A 20,555-nucleotide genomic window follows, 5' to 3' on the forward strand; every position below is an offset into this window, starting at 1 on the left:
TTTGTTTCTCTGATATTGGGGTACATTTTATAATTTACATTACAATTAGGCATTGTAGATTTGATGACCTATGGCCACGGTGTACAAATTTTGTGAGAATACATAAATACACATAAGGCAGCAGAGAAAATAAGCATTTTATATATATATATATATATATATATATATATATATATATATATATATATATATATAATTTATTAAACTGTAGTTGTTTACATAGTTTCCTCACCTCAAGTTTAAGGATAGATCTAACTCCTTCATAACAGACACCTAACTATCTATTTAGTCCTATATGTCCCTAGCAACTATAAGTGTTTGGTATAAAGTAGCCATTTAAATATTTCTTGTCATGTTCACTTCTATATCATTTATAAGATCAGGTTTATTCTGAACCCAGAGTATGTTTTATGTGGTTAAAAATATAATTAAAAGGTGCCATGCTTTTGTTGCTCAATGGTTAGAGTGCCATGCCTCAGAGGTTTTGGGTTCGATTCCCGGTCAAGAGCACGTACACAGTATATGTAAGCTAATGTCTTAGAGTTATTAAAAACTAAGACCTTTAATTATGTCCAGTGTGCCTCCTACCATATTAGTTGCATATAGAAATGACTAACCTACTTATATATTTCTTTAAGCCAGAGTTGAAACTACTAAGTTATAGGAATAAGCCAGTGATACCATAACCTATTTATCATACTGTTAACTTTTCCCATTACACACAAAATTACTAATGATGACAAAGAATAAAAATTGTTGACAAATAATATAGAATGGCAGCAAACCACCACCAAACTCTGTATTAGGGCTGTCTTTGAGTTTACCTCCAAACCCTGTATGGGCCCCTAGATCCTTTCTTCTAAAAAAATTTTTTAAGCTAAAATAGTATAATACAATTTTGTATAAGTAGTATTCTCCAAACACCTTTCTTTTGCTATGCCAACCTCTCCTGCTTATCCTTCAAGATGCATATCAAACTGTTAACACCTGTGAAGTTTCCCTATTTGGATCTTTGCTCCCATGCCCCTAGAAAGAGGTAAATACTCCCTGTCTTCTGAGCTTCCACACTACCTGGTCCACAGCTCTTTTTAGCTGTTATATTCTACTATACTTTTCTCTTCAGTCCATGACCTTAGCCCTCCTACCAAATAAATTGAACTACGTAAGGATAGAGACCCTGTCTTTTTTCTTGGTCTCCAGAGTATTGCTTAAGACTGGCACTTAGTAGTTACTATGTAATTATTTTGAAAATTGAGGTGGGAAAACATCTGTGGAGACTAGATAACCTTTAAAGATATATTCCAACCCCGAGGTTATGTTTTATTAGTTTACTCTGCTTGCTAAGATAAACATGTTTTTCTATTAAAAGTAATTAGCAAACTTTATTTTTAAAATATATATTTTATTGATTTTCTACAGAGAGGAAGAGAGAGGGATAGAGAGCTAGAAACATCAATGAGAGAGAATCATCGATCAGCTACCTCCTGCACACCCCCCACTGGGGATGTGCCCGCAACCAAGGCACATGCCCTTGACCAGAATCGAACCCAGAACCCTTCAGTCCGCAGGCCGACGCTCCATCCACTAAGTCAAACCGGTTTCGGTGCAAACTTGATTTTTAATAGCATTGCCTTCTGGCACAACTTACCTATATTGAGTGTACATTTAAGAGGCAACAAAAATAGACTACTAAATCAAATCATCATGGATGGGGCCTTGGCACCTATATATTTTAAAAAGCCCCATAGCTGACTCTCCTGGCTATAAACCATGAGATATAAATTTATGGTCTAGATCTGTCACCACACTTCTTCTATAAATTACCAAATAGTAACTATTTTAAACTTTCTTTGCTATATATGGTCATTATTGCACATTCTTCAATTGTTTTTTTTTACAAATATTTTAAAATGGAAAAACCGCCGGGACCGGTTTGGCTCAGTGGATAGAGCGTCGGCCCGCGGACTGAAAGGTCCCGGGTTTGATTCCGGGCAAGGGCATGTACCTTGGTTGCGGGCACGTCCCCAGTGGGGGCTGTGCAAGAGGCAGCTGATCGATGATTCTCTCTCATCGATGTTTCTAACTCTCTATCCCTCTCTCTTCCTCTCTGTGAAAAATCAATAAAATATATTAAAAATAATAATAAATAAATAAAATAAAATGGAAAAACCATGTTCTCAGCCTGCAGGCTGTACAAAGATAGACCACAAGACGAATAGGGTGTACAGACCACTGTTTAGCAACCAAATGAAGCAATCAATTGGATAATTTCTCGTTATAAAGTTTATGTCAATAGCTTTTAAGTTCTTATAAGCAAAAGTAGGTTTATACTCATATTAATTTTCCAAAACCATTGCTTAAAGTCGAATTTGCATCTAAAGCACTAGTTCTACATAGACAATTCTGAAGACAAAAATACATGAATTAGCAGCTCTGGAAAGAGTAATACATAGAAGGCATTTTAAAAAAACCATTATATATTTATTGTACCTTCAAAGAACAAAAAAGAGGATATACACTCCTCTCTCATGGAGTTAAGGCTAAATGAGATGCAAGACATGAGAGTACATGTCTCAATAGTTTCTCCTCCTTGAATATACCAACAAATGCTTATTGAACAAGTGGTACTTCTCCATGGGTAGACTGCCAGTTCCTGGAAAGCAGAGGCAATGTCCCTCTTTTTCCCACATAGCAAAGAGCTCAGGTAGAAGACAATTACTGTGAATGGATGAGGATGAATCTAACCCCAAAGGTTTTATTACTCACACAATGCCCAACCTCATGAGTTCTTAGTCTGCCTTCAACCTACATTACTCTAGCTTCACCTCATTGCTTTACTTCTGGACATAGCATCTAACCATAAGCGAATGTTTGTCAAAGGTACCCTGTACTTTCCTGCTCCCGTCTTTGTTCACATGTTGAGCTTTCTAGTCCCAAGAAATAGATACTTCTTCCATTCTGGTACTTCTTCCATTTCAACTGGTACTTCTTCCATTTCTCCCCAAAGGTTCCCCTCATCAACAGATAGATTCTTTTCTAAAATTATATTACTCAAACTATATTTTGGTTAGAAAGTATCTTCTGTAATGCCAATAGCACTTAGCAAATTACCCAAACTTGGGTCTTTTAACAAAATGTATGGGAAAGAATTAGGTTAAGTTTAAAACAAAAAGAAGGAAAGGTTAGTTTCCAAATTGTCATGGATTTATTTTTAAGATCCTGGCTTGCTATTTTTGAATATGCTGAATGATTCAATCAGGACCATCCATTATTGTAGGTATTTTTGAAGTGCTCAAGGAAAACAGGTAAGAATTGACAGCTGCCATTAATTTTAGATAGTACAATGTACTATACATTTTTAAAAGATTAATAATATAATTTTTTAAAAAAAACTGAAGGGGTTTTCCATGTCTCTGATAACCTTGAAGGTATAAAATCAGAGGAACGACAAGAGCACTTTTTGAAGGAAGGCAAAACAAAAAAATCTTGGGAGAGAAGGCTTACCTATCTTTTATAGGCAGCAGGGCTCTTTGAAGAAGGGTCTCCAAAAAGACGCCTGTCACAGAGCCAGAATCCTGTCCTCACAGCAGAAAGGTTGTACTGGGTGAACAGATGAACAAAATTAAAATTAGCTTAAAATACACTATTCTTATAACAACTTGGCTGAGAAAGCTCAATAGGGCCAAGAGTAAAGAATGTGCAAGTCTCGTTATATTTCACAAAAGATTATAAAAACAAGTTTAAGTCTAAATACTGTAGATTTTATTATGGTGCTTATTCAACTTTGCCTTCCAACAAAAGGCTTAATAGTTTATAAGGTTTTGTAATCCCTCTGATCAAATTATGAGATGCAGAAATTCTCTGTTTTATATTTTTAATCCTTACCTGAGAACAAGCTTAGGGAGAGGAAGGGAGAAAGAGAGAAATTGGGTTGCCTTCCATGAATGAACCAACTAGGGATTGAACCTGCAACCCAGGTATGTGCCCCGAATGGGCATCAAACCAACAACATTTGGGGCACAGGACAATGCTCAACCACCTAAGCCACTGGCCGGGCAATTCTTGTGTTTTTTTTGTTTTTAGAACATAATTAAGGACTAACAAAACTTTCACATTCACCTTCTTACCAACTTCCCAGTATTTGGTCTAAATATATGTTCACCAGAAATTATAATGCAAAATTTCTCTTATTTGGCAAACATTGTAGAAGACCTCACTCAACATCCCTTTTTATTTGCCTTTCTCCTATAGAAGGAGGAAAATAACATGTGGATCTCATAGCTTTCCTTTCAGCTAGAGGTGGCCACATATAAAAGTTCTGGACAATTTGATATACATGGAAATCTCTAGTAAAAGGAATTCTTTCAGGGATAGAGGGGAGCCAAAATCACTAAAAGAAAGCTCTTTGTTCTTTCCTATCTAGAACAGAGAAACAGTGCCTAAAGGTAAAACAACCATTTTATAATCCTACTCGAGGCCTGGTGCACGAAAATTCATGCACTTGAGGGGGAGAGGGAGGGTTCCTTAGCCAAGCCTGCACCCTCTCACAATCCAGGACCCCTTGGGTAGAGTTCCTAGGCCTGGCCTGAGATCAGTGCCTATTGGGGCTTTCCTTCCCCAGGCTGCAGGCAGCTGGCCCCACCCCAACTGCTGCCACTGCTTGCCATCTGTGCAGCACTGCATCCTACCTCCCCTCCCCACCACCAGTGGCCTCCCTCTGCAGGTGACTGGAGTGCAATGCCTTGGTTGGCCTGGGCCACCCTCTTTCTTTGTTGGGGGGCAGGGCCAGCCCTGCAAGGGGCTGGCTGCCTACCTGATCGCCCCTAACCGCTGGCCTGCCTACCTGATACCCCTAACCACTCTGCCTGCCTGATTGCCCCTGTTTGCTTGGGGGTGAGGCCAGCCCTGCAAGGGGCTATGGTGGTCTAGTCTCTGGTTGGTCCGGTTGTGATGCCTCTGGCCTTTTATTATATAGGGAGGTTAAATGCCACATATAAAGATGATGGCTCAAGAAGAAAAATGGTACCCCAATTCTTGATACCTTTATCTTGAAGATGGTATACTGGCCAAGAACTGCTTATTTGTGGTCTTCCTGCCATGAAAGAAAAATAAACTTCTGTTTTGGACATATTAGTGAGGTTTTTTAAGTATAGCTAAAGACATTCCTCACTCATATTATTGTAGAATATTCAGATACACTATCAATACTCACAAAGTAAAAATCCAGTTTTATACTATTTCTAGGGATAAGAGTGTTAGAAAAACACTAGGGAAAAAGAAACTACAGAATAGATAAAATGAAGAAAAAATATATGCTTTAAGGGTCTAAAAAATTTCTAATACTCATTTTCTCCAACCTGGGAAGCACTGCTTCTCCCTTTTCTCTGTACTCTCCAGTGATTTCTCTGTGCCTAACACTTAATATCTGTGAAAGGCCTGCCTGAATATGATTTAATCTCACTGGTTCATTTTAGCAGAATTTCCCTAAAGATGCTAATCTGATATGGGAACCAGTTCATTTTCAGAGTAAGTTTACAGAAAATCCAAACCAAAAAAACCCATAATTTCATCTACCAGTTTCTTCCTGGTTCCAAATTGCTCTTCTGCAAATAGTCCAGAGCTGAGATGATAAAGAAGTTTAAAACAGCTTTAATAAAAACAGCTAGAGGCCCAGTGCATGAATTCGTGTACAATGAAAGGAAATTAGAAGAAATATTTTAATATTGCTTTTTATCTTTTCTGTGTCAACCAAATTCACAATCGACAGATTAAAACACACCATACAATTGACAGCAGCGAGAGCTTTATATGTATTGCTTATGTGCAAGTCAACTTAGCTTTTATATATATAATTAAACTTGCTTAATTAGACTTGCTTTCTGAGTTACTAGTAGCTAAACTTTTTCCAGCCCAGTGAAGCATCCTAACTTCTTTTTTAGGTAATTGTAAGCAACACAGCAAATATCAACATGAAGTAGATTATTATTGTAGATCTCACAGGGAGAAGAAAAGGTAAAATATTTAATTGTAGCAGTGTTTGACTATATTCTGTGCAGTGAGAAAATCTGAAGTCATTTTCAAGGCCCACCATTTCTTACTCCATTTCATTTGGGTTTAAGTTTCTAAGCTTTCTAAATCTCCATTTTCTGTCTAATGAAAACAAACAAACAAACAAAAAAAAAAACCACACAAGATTATACTGAGTCTCCTATCTACCTTCTCCAGGAATTCTGTAAGGATCAAATAAGGCATGGGAAATGCTTCACAGACAGTTGGTTAAAGTAGATAACCAAAAATTTGTTAAATGAGGAATAACACTATTACTGAAAAACTGGCATTATTGCATATTCACATATAAACAAATGTTTTCCTTCCAGACTTTTCTAAAATCAATCATAAAAAACCTTAATGCTCAGATTACTCATCCTGCTTTACACCAAAAATAAATATTAAGACTAGTATCCTGGTGTATGGATTCGTGCACATTGGAAATTATTTAGAATATTTTAATATTGCTATTCGCACCTTTTTCTATAATAGAAGTGTCAACCAAATTCACCATCGACAATGACAGATCGAAACACACACATGCGACTGGAGACAACAGCTTTATATGTATAGCGCATGTGTGAGTCAACTTAGCAATATATATATGCTAGCTTTATAATATTCTTTGAATTATGCTTTTCAAACTTAGCTTTATTGAAGTCTTTATAAAATTTAACATTAAAACAAGCATGGATTTTAAATACTTAAAGGCAAATTTATACAAGACACACATAAAACCAGAGTTCACAACATCCTTACTCCCTCTAGAATCAACTGGAAGTAATTTTGCCCCACCAGGAGACACTTGGCAATGTCTGGAGACATTTTTGGTTTTCACAAATGGACATTGGGGAAGTATGCTACTGGCACCTAGTGGGCAAAGTTCTATAATACATAAGACAGTCTTCTACAATGAAGAATCATTTTGGCCCAAAATATCAAGCCTCATCAAGTCTTAACTAAAATCAAGTACATTACCCAACTTATAGAGCAAGTGAATAGTCTATGAAAAGACTATTAACAATAATAGAAAATCTATTTCCCATCTATTTGATTGAAGATACTCAAAAAGGAATGTATAAAGTTAACCCTATAAATGGTTCAGCATCCTAAAGTTTCCTAAAGTTTCACTTTGAAAACTAATAATATTCAACATTTACTAAGATTTATAAGTAAAGTGGCAGACATTCCTAAGTGATATAAATTATGCCCAACAATCAAACTTCAAATCCTGTTATTCTCATTAAATAATCCTCAACAAGCTGAGAAAAAAAAATGGTGGTCCTTAAACCTATTTTTTTGTATAAAACAGAATAAAATGATTCAAGATCTTCATAATATATTAATATACTTTAAAGAAAATTCTCAAAAAAATCTGCTCTTTGTGTTTCTGTTCAGGATACATACCCCTCCCCAGTGCCTTCCCTTCCCATTTGACCTACTCTAGTCAAGGCCCAGGCTAAAATTCAATTCCAACTTCACTCTTTTCCAACTTTTACACTCTGGCCTGTCAGCAAAACTAAAAGTATATTAAGGGGAAAAAAGGGTTTAAACTGAACTACATGTCTTCAGAACTGGTGGTTCCTAAAATCTATTTTCTGGCTATACCTATTATACAGCAGAAATATTTAACTCTCCCCAGAAAAAGAAATGAAAAAACAAAAAGCTAAAATTTTACCTCCTCTTCACTTTCTTTATCTTCATCCTCTGAAGACTCTTCTTTGTTTTTCTTTTCATCTTCATCACTGCTAGATTCATCTGACAGAATTTCAGGACATTTGGTTCGCTTTGCTTTCCTTGCCATTCCAGGACTGTTCCTTTCCTTTTTGTTGCCTTTGCTAGAAGTTTTTTTAGATTTTGGCAATGGCTGCATAAAATAAAATAAACTCCAGTGAGGTATTTCCAAGTCAATCAACTATTTCTGAGACCTACTTCTCAACTCAATTCTTGTTTGTCTCAAGGTATATTTTCAAGATTAGTAGCTTTAGAGAATAATTCATCTTCAACAATGTGTCAAATTAATTTTTTTTTGTCTGAACTACCAATACCTTTCATTTGTATTATAAACACCTACGCAAGAGACTCTGCACAAATGTTTAAATATGTATTCTATGGTCTGACATGGGACTAGAAGCGCAAATATACACCACGTTAAGCTCAGTTATTTACACTTTATCAAGATAATACTTTGAATATTATAATTTACTATTACTTCCTTCCTATAAACATCAACTGCTGTCAAAGAAGGTTCCTATTTTAGGGGACCCTCAAATGAAAGGACTGGGAAGAATCATCCATTAATACATCCTGAATTTATGAACTATGTAGTTTATATTCATATTACTTCTGGGCTCTACTTTCCATAATGTCAGTATTATATTCTCAAATGATTGTAAATATGTAATAAATACTGAATGTGTTAATTGATAAATTAAGAACCACATAATCAATGCATTGCTCTTACTTTGACATTCAATTAAAGCACACACATTTAAAAAAAGATCATGTGAAGAAAATTATTATATTAACCAACAAATTTAACTTTTAAGTGCTTTCTTAGGGGAGAATTTGCTAACTTCTAAAATTGAAAACCATAAATAATCCTGCAAATGGATGTGAAAAGATTAACTTATCTTTAAAAATTACTTATTTTTGAAAATTATAGGTATCTTTTGTTTCTGCCTGTTATTTTCTGCAATAAACAGACACATAAAGAAAAATGCCATAATATAACCTCAAGATACAGCCTATTTAACAAAAGAGTAATATGCAAATTTTCCGTATCTCCACTATAAACACAACCACACCCACCAGCCAATCAGGAATGGGTATGCAAATTAACCCAACCAAGATGGTCGCTGCCACAGAGCAAGCAGGAGGCTTGGGTTTCCCCAGCAATGGAGGAAGCCAAGCTCCCTGCACACAATGGCCAGCTCTGGACTCCACTCAAGGCTACAAAGTTTCAATTATAGAAGATAAATAAATCCCAACAAAAATGGTAGCAGCCACAGACCGGAGAGAATAGGAGGCTTAGGTTTCCCCAGCGATGGAGAAAGCCAAGCTTTCTGTCCGCCCTGGCCTCTGCTCAATGCTACAAAGTTTCAATTATAGAAGATAAATAAATCCCAGATACCAATGCCTCCTCTTGGGTTGCTGGGGGGGCCTGGCTGGCCTACAAACTACATCAGGCCCCTCACCCAGGCCGCTCTACACCCCAAGGAAACTCTAAGGAAGTGCTTCTCAAAAGTGTGGTTCATGGATCCTGGGGTTTCCTGAGAACTTTTCAGAAGCTTGCAGGTCAAAACTATTTTTCTAATACCAAGACATTTATTAGGTCTTTCACTGATTATGGAAAAGCAAAGGTAAAACAATTGTCATCTTAGTACTTACTAATTAAGCAGAGGCAGCAAACCTTGCTAGTCATATTCCTTACAATCACGCACTAGCAGGAGGGAAAAGGTGTTTCATTTAAGGTGTCTCTGATGAAGCAGTAAATACTAATTGTATTTACTCTAAACTTTTGAGTACATGTTTTTAAAATATCTGTGTAACAAAATGGGAGGTACAACAGAGTAACTTTGGCTATAAATTGAAATTCACTGGTTTTCTCAAGAAACAAGCTTGCACTATTGAACTATGACCTAAGGTAGCTACTTTTTTCATGGACCACTATTTTTAAAAGAATAATTAAAAAAGAGAGGCTGTAAATAATTGATTTGTTACTAAAATTATACAAATTGGTCCTCACTTTGCCAGAAGGCTTTGGATTCATTAAGAAGTTCAAGATCCTCTTCACCAGTTCACTATTTACACCTGATCTCTCCAAATCAAGAACCTCACAGATGCTTTTTAACATGGCATTTCTAAATCTGAAAAAGAAAATAAAAGAAACCAAGGTGATTATGTAGGAAAGTTTATAAGCGTCTTCCACAATATAAATGCAATAGCTAACCAAACTGCTAGGCTACAAACATTTAGCTAACATTTCTCTGAATCTTAGAAGTACTCCTAATAATTTTTGATTAGAGTATTAAAAATTGAAAACAGCATTACCAATTAAATTCTAAATATAGTAAAAACAATACCTAAGTTAATTCATTAGGAAATAATGTAAAAAGTTTCAATACTATAATATTCATGGACTTGATCATTTTTCTAGGCTGCTGATTGTGACTAAATATTACATTTCCCTCTTAACATTCCTACTATATGTTTTAAGGAAGGAAAAGATAATAAATAATTCCTTTTTTTAATGCGAGAATTGTTATTTTATTAACACAAATAAAACGTGTACACAATCTATCTATTCCTTTTCTTCGCTGTGCAGCTTAGCATTGAAACTGGTAGCTCTGATGGCCAACTGAGCTTCTCCTTCCGCAATACAATGGCTTTGCCATTCTTTGAGGAGATGCTGTGAGCAATTTCAGCACAGTAAGGTTTGCTGCAGATCAGCAGCACTTCAAGCTCCTTGACATTGTGGACCAAAGACTTCCGAAAGCCACTGGGCAGCATGTGCTCCGTTATTGGGCATTAAGATCTAGCCATTGAATCTTTTTATTGTCAATGTCTCTGGGTTTCCGTCAGTTCTGCTTAATTTTGATATATTGGTCTGACTGGTGCCTGATGAACTTCTTTTTGATAATCTTTGGTTTTATGAGAGGTTTGAGTGCAGCCAAGGATGACAAGTAGGAGATGGCTGCCACCTCCATAGGCAATATGGAGGAAGAGGATTAGAGTTCTTAAGCTACAGGGAATTTAATAAGTAAAAACTCTCATATATTATCTTGTTTGCATTATGGTGAAGGACATTGTTTCTATCAAATTTATCTTTAAGACAATTAAATAGTACCTATAAGTGGAGGAACAGAATGGCTGACAGAACAGGAGTGAGAGAATAGTGTTCACTATATTCCCTTCAGACTTTTTGAAATTTTGACTGTGAATGATTTGCCTGTGTATATTGTTCTTCCAAGAAATAAAATCATCTTTGCAATTTCAATAATCTTGATACCCATTATTTATGGAAAACTAATTAAGATCCTAAGTTAATGGTTATGAAGATAAATCAGATCCAAGCATTTAAAGCAAAGAATTAGCAGTCTACGTATGTGTGGCCATATTAAATATTTAAAAATAAAATTTAAAGCACATAGATCAGCCCAGCCAGTGTGAGTCAGTGGTTGAGCATTGACCTATGAATCAGGAGGTTTGATTGCTGGTCAGGGCATAATACAAGCCTGGGTCCCCAGTGTGAGGTGTGCTGGAGGCAGCTGAGATCAATGATTCTCTCTAACCCTTGATGTTCCTCTTATCTCTTCCCCACTCCCTTCCTCTCTGAAATCAATAAAAAATATATTTAAAAAACCCCACATTGATCAAAACATGATATTTATAAAAAATAACTTACTTTTTCAACATTTCTTCCTTCTTTTTATATTGGGTACTTCCTTTTTCAAATGGAAAGCCACTGAATTGACCCACATTCTTCTTCAATGAGGAAACCTGAAAATGTTTCTCTTATTATTACTACTACTTATTACTCAGTAATGTACACAAGAAAAAGTTCAAGCCTGCATCTTTATTTTCACATCTGTCTCTAAGCTACAATACTGGTTTATGCAAAATTTCTTATTCACAATTGAAAACTATACTTAATACTAAAATATTATATACATAATTATTAAAGTTTATTTGTATTATTGACAATATTTTAGATGTCCTCTATTTTTCCCCCTTTATTCCCCTCCATCCAGAACCCAACCCACTCCATGCCCTCACCACACAACTGTCTGTGTCCATGAGCCATGCATACAATGTATAAGTTCTTTGGTTAAGCCATTCTCTTTCCTCCCCTATCTCCCTTCCCTCTGACATCTATCAGTCTGTTCCATGCATTCATATCTCTGGACTTATTTTGTTCATGAGTTTACTTTGTTCATTAGATTCTGCATAAGTGAGATCATGTGATATTTGTCTTTTACTGGCTTTTTTCACTTAGTATAATAATCTCCAGGTCCATTATAAAAGGCTTATAAAGATAATTTTTTGAAAATGAGAATGTGAATAAATTATCTAATCTTACAACTCAAAGAGTTAGAGAGCAACAACAAAAGCCCAGTGTAAGCAGAAGGAAGAAAATAATAAAGATCAGAGTGGAAATAAATGACATAGAGAAAAAAAAAAACAAAAAAAAAAAACATACAAAAGATCCCAAGAGCTGGTTCTTTGAAAGAATAAACAAGATTGATGAACCTCCAACCAGGCTCACCAAGAAGCATAAAAATGAAACTAGATCGCTGATTTACACCATACACAAAAACAAACTCAAAATGGATAAAGGACTTAGATGTAAGATGGGAAACCATAAAAATCCTACAAGACTCCATAGGCAGGAAAATAGCAAACATGTTGTAGCAATATCTTTACAGACACAGCTCCTAGGCAATGGAGACTAAGGAGAAAATAAACAAATGGAACTACATCAAAATAAAAAGCTTCTGCCCAGCAAAAGAAACTGTCAACAAAACAACAAGAAAGCCCACTGCATGGGAGAACATTGCCAATGATAACATACATAATAAAAGGTTAATATGCAAATGACCGAATGGTGGAATGACCGGTCACTATGATGTGTGCTGACCACCAGGGGGCAGACACTCAATGCAGGAGCTTTCCCTGGTGGTCAGTGTGTTCCCACTGGGGGAGCATTGCTCAGCCAGAAGCCAGACTTATGGCTGGTGAGCACAGTGGCAGTGGTGGGAGCCTCTCCTGCCTCCATGGCAATGCAAAGAATGTCTTAGTAGGCCTAAGCCACCAGTCAGACATCCCCCCAGGGCTCACGGATAGCGAGAGGGCGCAGGCCAGGCTGAGGGACACCCTCAAGTGCACAAATTTCATGCACGGGGCCTTTAGTTTCAAATAAGGATTTAACCTCCAAAATTTACAGAGAACTCACACAACTTAACAAAAGGAAGATAAAAAATCCAATAAAAAAATGGGCAAAGGATCTAAATAGACACTTTTTGAAAGAGGACATGTAGAAGGTCCAGAGACATATGAAAACATGCTCAAAGTCACTAATCATCCGAGATGCAAATCAAAATAATGAGATACCATCTCACACCTGTCAGAATGGCTATCATCAACAAATCAACAAACAACAGGTGCTGGCGAGGATGTGGAGAAAAAGGAACCCTACTGCACTGCTGGTGGGAATGCAGACTGGAACAGCCACTGTGGAAAACAGTATGGAATTTCCACAAAAAGTTAAAAATGAAACTCCCATTTGACCCAGTAATCCCACTTCTAGGACTATATCCCAGGAAACCAGAAACACCAATCAGAACCAGAAACACCAATCATGTCATCATCTGGAACATCATCATAACAATCCACGCACTCCTATGTTCATAGCTAAGATTTGGAAACAGCCTAAATGCCTAATAGCAGATGACTAGATTAAAAAACTGTGATACATCTACACAATGTAATACTATGCCACTATAAAAAAAAAAAAAAAAGCAACTTTTACCATTTGCAACAGCATAGATGGAACTGGAGAATATTATGCTAAGCGAAATAAACCAGTGAGAAAGATAAATATCATATGATTTCACTCATATGTGGCATATAATGATCAACATAATTTGTTGAACAAGCATAGATCCAGAAATAAATGGCAGGAGAGAAGAAGGTTAGAGAGCAACCAAAGAACTTGTATGCATGTATATTAGCATAACCAATGGACATAGACCCTGGGGCAGTGGGGGCTTGCCTGGGGTGGGAATGGCTGGGGGGAGGGTTGAGTCAATTGGGGAAAAGGAAGACATTATGTAAAACTTTAAACGATGTGTGTGTGTGTGTGTGTGTGTGTGTGTGTGTGTGTGTGTATATAAATTTTGATTTTGGACAAATTAAAAAAAATAAAAGGAAAAGAAATCCACACAAAAAATAAAATAAAAAAGGGAAACGGTGGATAAGGGAGGATTACTATATATGTTCCCTGCCTATTAGTCACTTAGTACCCTGTTTCCCCGAAAATAAGACAGTGTCTTATATTAATTTTTGCTCCCAAAGATGCGCTAGGTCTTATTTTCAGGGGATGTCTTATTTTTCCATGAAGAAGAATACGGTACACATTTATTGTTAAATGAAAATAAAAGAAATTTATTACCTGTATACGGTACGGTAGTACGGTAGTTGTCAACATAAACCAGACAAACTGAATCCTACAGTATCAAGAATTTACTCATTTATTCAATGACAATCATGTCATCATCTGGAACATCATCATAACAATCCAATTCCTGAATTTCCTGGTGAATTTCTTGTGACTCCATTTCTTTCAGAATCAGTGGACCAAATCTCTCATGTTTAGCCTAGGGGGGCCTTATTTTCGGGGGGATGCCTTATATTTCACTCAGAAGGAAACCTGTAAGTAGGTCTTATTTTCGGAGGATGTCTTATTTTCAGGGAAACACAGTAGTTGGCTCAGATGGACAGTGGTGTTATCTTGGTGCTTGCATTCAAATAATCCTTATTTTATTTATTAACTAGATGCCCTGTGCATGACCTATGAGGCGGTGGGGGTTGGGGGGGTGTCCCCTAAGCCTTGCCTGTGCTCTCTCACAGACTAGGACCCTTTGGCGGATGTTTAGTCCCTCTCTCATCACTGCCACTGTGCTCGCCAGTCATGAGCCCAGCTTGCTGAGTGGTGCTTCCCCTGTGGGAATGCACTGACCCCTGGTGGTCAGTGCGCGTCTTAGCAACCGGTCATTCCGCCATTCGGTTGATTTGCCTATTAGCCTTTTAATATATAGGATTATATAGGATGGCCCCCAAAGCACTAGAAGAGTGATGTTGGCAATTCAGACATACTAAAGAGAAGCCATAAAGTGCTTCCTTTACGTGAAAAGGTGAATAATGTATTATAGGTATATTTTTGAGAGACCACATTCACATAGCTTTTATTATAGTATCCTATCTTAGATAATAAAAGGCTAATAACCAAATTGTTCCCTTGGGAGTTTGACAGACTCCTAAGACATGCGCTGACACTAAGGAAAGCCCAAGCAGGCAGCAGGGGGAAGGACTTGATCGGCCCTGATCACCGGCCAGGCCTAGGGACCCTACCCATGCATGAATTTCGGCACCGGGCCTCTTGTGTTGTTATAATTGTTCTACTTCATTACTGCATAGGGTTAAACTCTTACTGTGTGTACTTTAGAAATTAAACTTTATCATAGGTATATATGCATAGGTCCAATACTATCCTTGGTTTCAGGAATTACTAGGGGTCTTGAAGCACCTGTTGCCAACTGGTGGTCTGTGAACCACTGGTGGACCATGAAGTCCGAAAGGTTGGCAACCACTGTCTTGGAATGCATCCCATGCAGTTAAGAGGTGACTACAGTAAAATAACTCAGTAAATGAAACACCGATTTTAAGAAATCTATTGGAAAAGAAGTACCAACTAATTTATCAGTTATTTGCGCAAAAAGACATATAATTATACTGTTTATTCTGGATGACTAAAAAAAAAAAAAATCCAAAAAAAATAATTTCTTATACAATTAAAAAACCCACTAAAATCATCACAATCTGACATTTCAGAAAGGCATAAAAACAAGTTCAGTAGAAAGAGTCCTAGATATTGCAATCCTAATTGCTAATATCTAGCTATGTATCCTGTGATAAATCATTTAGAAAATATGTGTCTCAGTTCGTTCACTTTTATGGTATGGAAATTAAACTAGCTGTTAGCTAAAAGTCCTTTCTAGGACTAAAATTTGCTTCTATTGTAAAGTATTTTAATAAATACATAAATATGCTACTAGATTAAAGGTATAAAAAGGTCTTACTGTGCCTGGTCTGTTGTAAAGTAGTTTATGTAGATTTCTAAGTTCATCTGTTTTCTTCTTACTCAGAAAATAATGTATCCTTTCAATTTCACACAGTTTCTGCCCCTTTCCTAGAAAAAAAAAAACCCATAATAATTAAAGTTAAATACCATTATGTGTTAATGCACTTGCAAACTTAATGAAAAATATTTTATAACATAATTTACATAACTTTTGCTTTAATATGGCAAACTAAATAAAATAATACCAATGCTATATTACTACTTAGTAAACACTAAAAACTAAGCATTGGTAATCATCATTTTTGTATTTAGGCATTTTCATCATAAAATGAAAGAACACAGAATAAACTTACCTTGTGCAATTGTAAATGGCTCTCTTTGTAAAGAAGAGACTTGCATTGTCAACCTCTCTACTTTTTTCTTTTCCCTCTTGCCTTCCACGATGAGACTCTTTTCTAGAAATTAATACCTCTTGATTAACAAGTTGAAATATATTAACTATTGTATAAATATATAGGAAATAATCACAGAAACTTAATACCATACTCCTCTCCTTAATAGGATTTTTGAGAATATAACATTAACAGATGAAAATACTTGATCAGTTAACAGCAACACCAAATTTTTGAGTAATATTATACTAACTTGACAATCTCACAGGGGATCCAATATATATATTTTATTGTTTGTTTTTTTTACAGAGAGGAAAGGAGAGGGATAGAGAATTAGAAACATCGATCAGCCACCTCCTGTTTGTTTTTTTTACAGAGAGGAAAGGAGAGGGATAGAGAATTAGAAACATCGATCAGCCACCTCCTGCACACACCCACGATGGGGATGTGCCCACAACCAAGGTGCATGCCCTTGACGGGAATCGAACCTGGGACCCTTCAACACAGGCCGACGCTCTATCCACTGAGCCAAACCAGTCAGGGCCAGGACACTTTTAATAAAGACACAAACAATTCTGAGAGTTGAGGAAAGAATATCTTTGGATTAGGAATCCAATGAGGATCAAAACATTGGAACTGGCTTTGAAGGACAGTTAAGATTTGGAGATGTAAGGATTTGCACATAGAAGCATGGAATAGACTGTCAAATCTCAGAGGGAAGGTGTGGGTGGGAGGGAAGAGATTAACAAGAACTTGTATGCATAACCCATGGATACAGGCAATAGTGTGGTAAAAGCCTGGGGCAAGGGGGCTAAAAGGGTCAATGGGAGAAAAAGCAGGGCATATGTAATACTTTCAACAATAAAGATTTTAACAAATCAAAAGGATTTGCACAGAAAGCATTAGGGAAAGAGGATTCCAGCAGGTAAATTCTGGCAATGGTATACAGAAAGGAAAGCACCCAAAAAGCAACTCCTGTTACCCTACTTTCTTTCTTTGAGTGATTTAAACCATTAGGTTTGAGTTAAATACCATGTATAAGCTAAGAATTTTCCTGGTCTATCTCAAGTCCAGAGTTTTTTCCCCAGCTTCAACAAACTGGGCTGCCACTAGACAGCTCTACTTCCTGTCCTATAGACACCTCACTAAATGTATCAAAAATAGAAGTCATAATCATCTCCAAACTCACTCACCTTCATGAATTCTATTTTCCAGAAAATGGTAACATTATCCATACAGATGCCAAAGATAGAAATCTAGGAATCATCTTTTACTAGGCATTCCCCTCAAGTCCTGCCAAGAAAACTGTTGCTAAAAGTCAATTAATCCCTTATTTGGTACAGACTTCATTGCCTTTTTTTTATGCCTCAGTAGGATACTTAAATTTTCAGGGCTAAGTAGGATAAAAACGTCTGAAATTTTAGTTGTTCCATTGAAACCTAAATTGAGGAATAATAAATCAGAACTACTTGGGAATATATATTTTTGAATTTTCATGTTGAAATTCATGATCTCTGTGGCATCTAAATCCTGTCTTTATTTTATTTTTTAAGTATATTTTATTGATTTTTTTTTTTTTTAATTGAGAGGGAGAGACAAAGTTAGAAACATTGATGAGAAAGAAACATCCATCAGCTGCCTTCTGCACACCTCCCACTGGGGCACAACCAAGGTACAAGCCCTTAAATGGAATCAAACCCAGGACACCTCAGTCCACAGACCGACGCTCCATCCACTGAGTGAAACCGGCTAAGGCTCAAACCCTGTTTTTAAAAAAGACTAAAAACAAGCCCTAGCTGGATGGCATGCAGACTGAAGGGTACCGGGTTTGATTCTGGCCAAGGGCACATGCCCAGGTTGCGTGGCAGGATCCCCAGCTGGGGGCGAGCAGGAGGCAGCCTATCAATGATTCTCTCTCATCACTGATGTTTCAAATAACTCTCTCCCCCTTTTCCTTCCTCTCTGAAATCAATAAAAAAAACAAATACAAAAAACAACTAAAAAATAAAAGACTAAAAACAAAACAAAAAAAGCTGGAGGAAAAAATGCTGAGAAAATCTTGGACCAGTAGATATTACAACCCATTTTGTTATGGGACTATGCATAGTTAACAAAATAACATTTTCCCCCCTAAATGTGGACATGCTCCCTTCTTAGAGCACTTACCACTTTACACAAACAAAGGACAGACCATTCTGTGTCCCCTCAACCCAGACTGTACTTATAAAACGCTGAATGTGGACTGAATGGTTTTGGCTTAAAAGAAATGAAGAGTTGAACCTGCTTTTTTAAACACTTCACGTGTACGTCTCCCCCAGCGTGGCTGCGTTGTAGCCACATATGGAACCCAGACTGGGCTGATAGCATCTCAGAATGTGAAGATCTCTCACTGGGATGTTCGGGTGGCTGAAGGTTTCCTGGGCGCTGCCTCCTCGCCTCTGGATGAGCTGATGCAGCCAGCGCCTCTCCTCAACCCCCCAGGTTCTCCTGTTTCACGCCTCCCATCAAATGGTGACGGATGTTCTCCCTCAACCCCGAAACCCAGGCGGCGCTGAGCTCCCATTTCACTTTCTTTCGCAGCTCAGAGCGCAGTGCTTTCACTCGCAACCACTTTCTCAAGGAGCAACAGCTGCCCCGTCACCAGTTTCTCCGAGAAAGGAACGCCCCAGAGGCCTTAGAAACTCAGCAAACAGATTAAACGGGTCCAGGACTAACCTTCAGCTCGGCGTGTCGCTTCACTCCAGACTTTACAATAGCCTCAAAAGGCAACAGATTTAAAAATAAAACAATACCTTATTGACATAAAAGAGACTTCGAGTTTTAAAAAACAGGTCTGAAACTTCCAAACTTCCAGCCCAAGGGCAGAAACCTTACAAAAGCATTCTGATGCTGAGGCGTCAACTGCACCCCACAAGGCACACTCACAACACCTACAGTGTGTTTGATAAAAACCGGGATCCACCAAGTTAATCCTCTGCGGTTGCTCAACACAAAGCCGGAGAGATTTCGCTTTCTAGCCGGACACGCCAATGTAGTGCCTCTGAGCGCCAAAGAGCCAGAAATCTTATTATTTCCTGTAAAACCCATCCCTCAGGGACAGGGCTGCCCACCTTTCTCCTCTTCCTCGTCCTCGTCCTCCTCGTCGTCGTCTTCCTCCTCCTCCTCCTCCTCCTCGCTTTCCTCCTTCGGGCCGGGGATTTCGGGCTCCTTCTCGGCCGCGGGCTGCTCGGGGGTTCCCTCTCCCTCCGCCGCCGCAGGGCCCGGGGACGACATGCTGGCGGCCTGCGGGCAGGAGGACGCGGGCGCCTCGGTCTCCGCGCCTCCGGCGGGAGGGACAGGCGACCCCGACCGCCCGCCCCTCAGGGCCCAGGACCCGGGGCCGCGGGACACCCTCCTCCCCGCCCCCGGCCCTCAAAGCTGCCCCTCCGGGAGCCGGACAACGGCGCTCCCTCCCCCGGGCCGGCCCTCGCACTCCGCCCGCGGCCCGGGAGCCCCTGAGGCGGGAACCGAGGGGCGAGCCGCCCCTCCCACCTCCTCCCCTCCGGCCGCGCCGCGTCCCCTCCCCCCGCCCCAGGCCGCTGTCCGAGGCCGCGGCGGACGGGCGGGCCCCACGGAACCCTCCGGCCCCCCGCCCCGGTGCAGCCCTCACCAGGGGTCGCGGCCGCCGCGGGCCGGGCGCGCGTGGGCACGGGGGCGCTCTGGCAGGCGGCGGCGGCGGGCGCGGAGGAGAGGGCGCGCGGACGCTGTCTGGCCTGGCGCTCGCGCCGCACTCCCCGCTCCCCAGAATCAACAAGATTTTCAAAATGGCGGTTCGGGCAAGAAAGCGGGAATGCGGCGGCCAATCAGGGCGCGGGCCGGGGCTGGCGCGCGCGCGCGGGGGGCGGGGCCGGCGGCGCCTCCGCGGGAAAGCGGCGGCGGGCGGAGCGGGGCCGCGAGCGGTCGTGGGGCCGCGCCTGGAGGCGCGCGCTCCGCTCTCGCGCGGGGCTGCGCTGGGCGGGCGCTAAGGGCCTGCGTGGGTTTCGTTCCCGGGCCTGTGGGGGGCGGGAGGGAGGGGGTGCCCGGCGCGGGGGGGAAGGGGCGTGGTCACGGGCCGGGCCCTCGGGCCGCCGGCGGGAGAGAAGTTTGCAAACCTTGGCGTCGCTATCTGCAGTATTTCGCGTGAAATGAGCGCTCCCGGTTAGGACACAGAGCTCTTGCTGTCCACCACTGAGGACCCCGCCGCCACGTCGCTGGGGACAAGTAGATTTCCAGAC

General features: G+C 39.5%; 1 protein-coding gene and 1 pseudogene across 5 annotated transcripts in view; both read right to left on the reverse strand.

Annotated features, from left to right (window-relative positions):
* DEK (DEK proto-oncogene) overlaps nt 1-20,112 on the reverse strand; it is a 30,804-nt gene extending 10,692 nt beyond the window's left edge. For 4 of the 5 annotated variants that reach the window (XM_045584315.1, XM_036448528.2, XM_036448527.2 and 1 more), the window contains exons 1-7: nt 19,952-20,111; nt 19,413-19,584; nt 16,264-16,365; nt 15,909-16,018; nt 11,456-11,550; nt 9,797-9,917; nt 7,727-7,915 (exon numbers count right to left, since the gene is read on the reverse strand). In XM_045584315.1, coding sequence (XP_045440271.1) covers nt 7,727-7,915; nt 9,797-9,917; nt 11,456-11,550; nt 15,909-16,018; nt 16,264-16,365; nt 19,413-19,575 — 780 coding nt within the window. In that variant the 5' untranslated portion in view covers nt 19,576-19,584; nt 19,952-20,111. Of the gene's footprint in view, nt 1-7,726; nt 7,916-9,796; nt 9,918-11,455; nt 11,551-15,908; nt 16,019-16,263; nt 16,366-19,412; nt 19,585-19,951 lie in introns of all 5 variants that reach the window. The other variant, XM_045584316.1, reaches the window with a different exon arrangement.
* Nucleotides 10,352-11,288, reverse strand: LOC118724853 (annotated as a pseudogene).
* Nucleotides 20,113-20,555: the final 443 nt, after the last annotated feature.

The sequence above is a fragment of the Pipistrellus kuhlii genome, unplaced genomic scaffold (assembly GCF_014108245.1).
Source record: "Pipistrellus kuhlii isolate mPipKuh1 unplaced genomic scaffold, mPipKuh1.p scaffold_m20_p_2, whole genome shotgun sequence".
Taxonomy (NCBI): Eukaryota; Metazoa; Chordata; class Mammalia; order Chiroptera; family Vespertilionidae; genus Pipistrellus; species Pipistrellus kuhlii.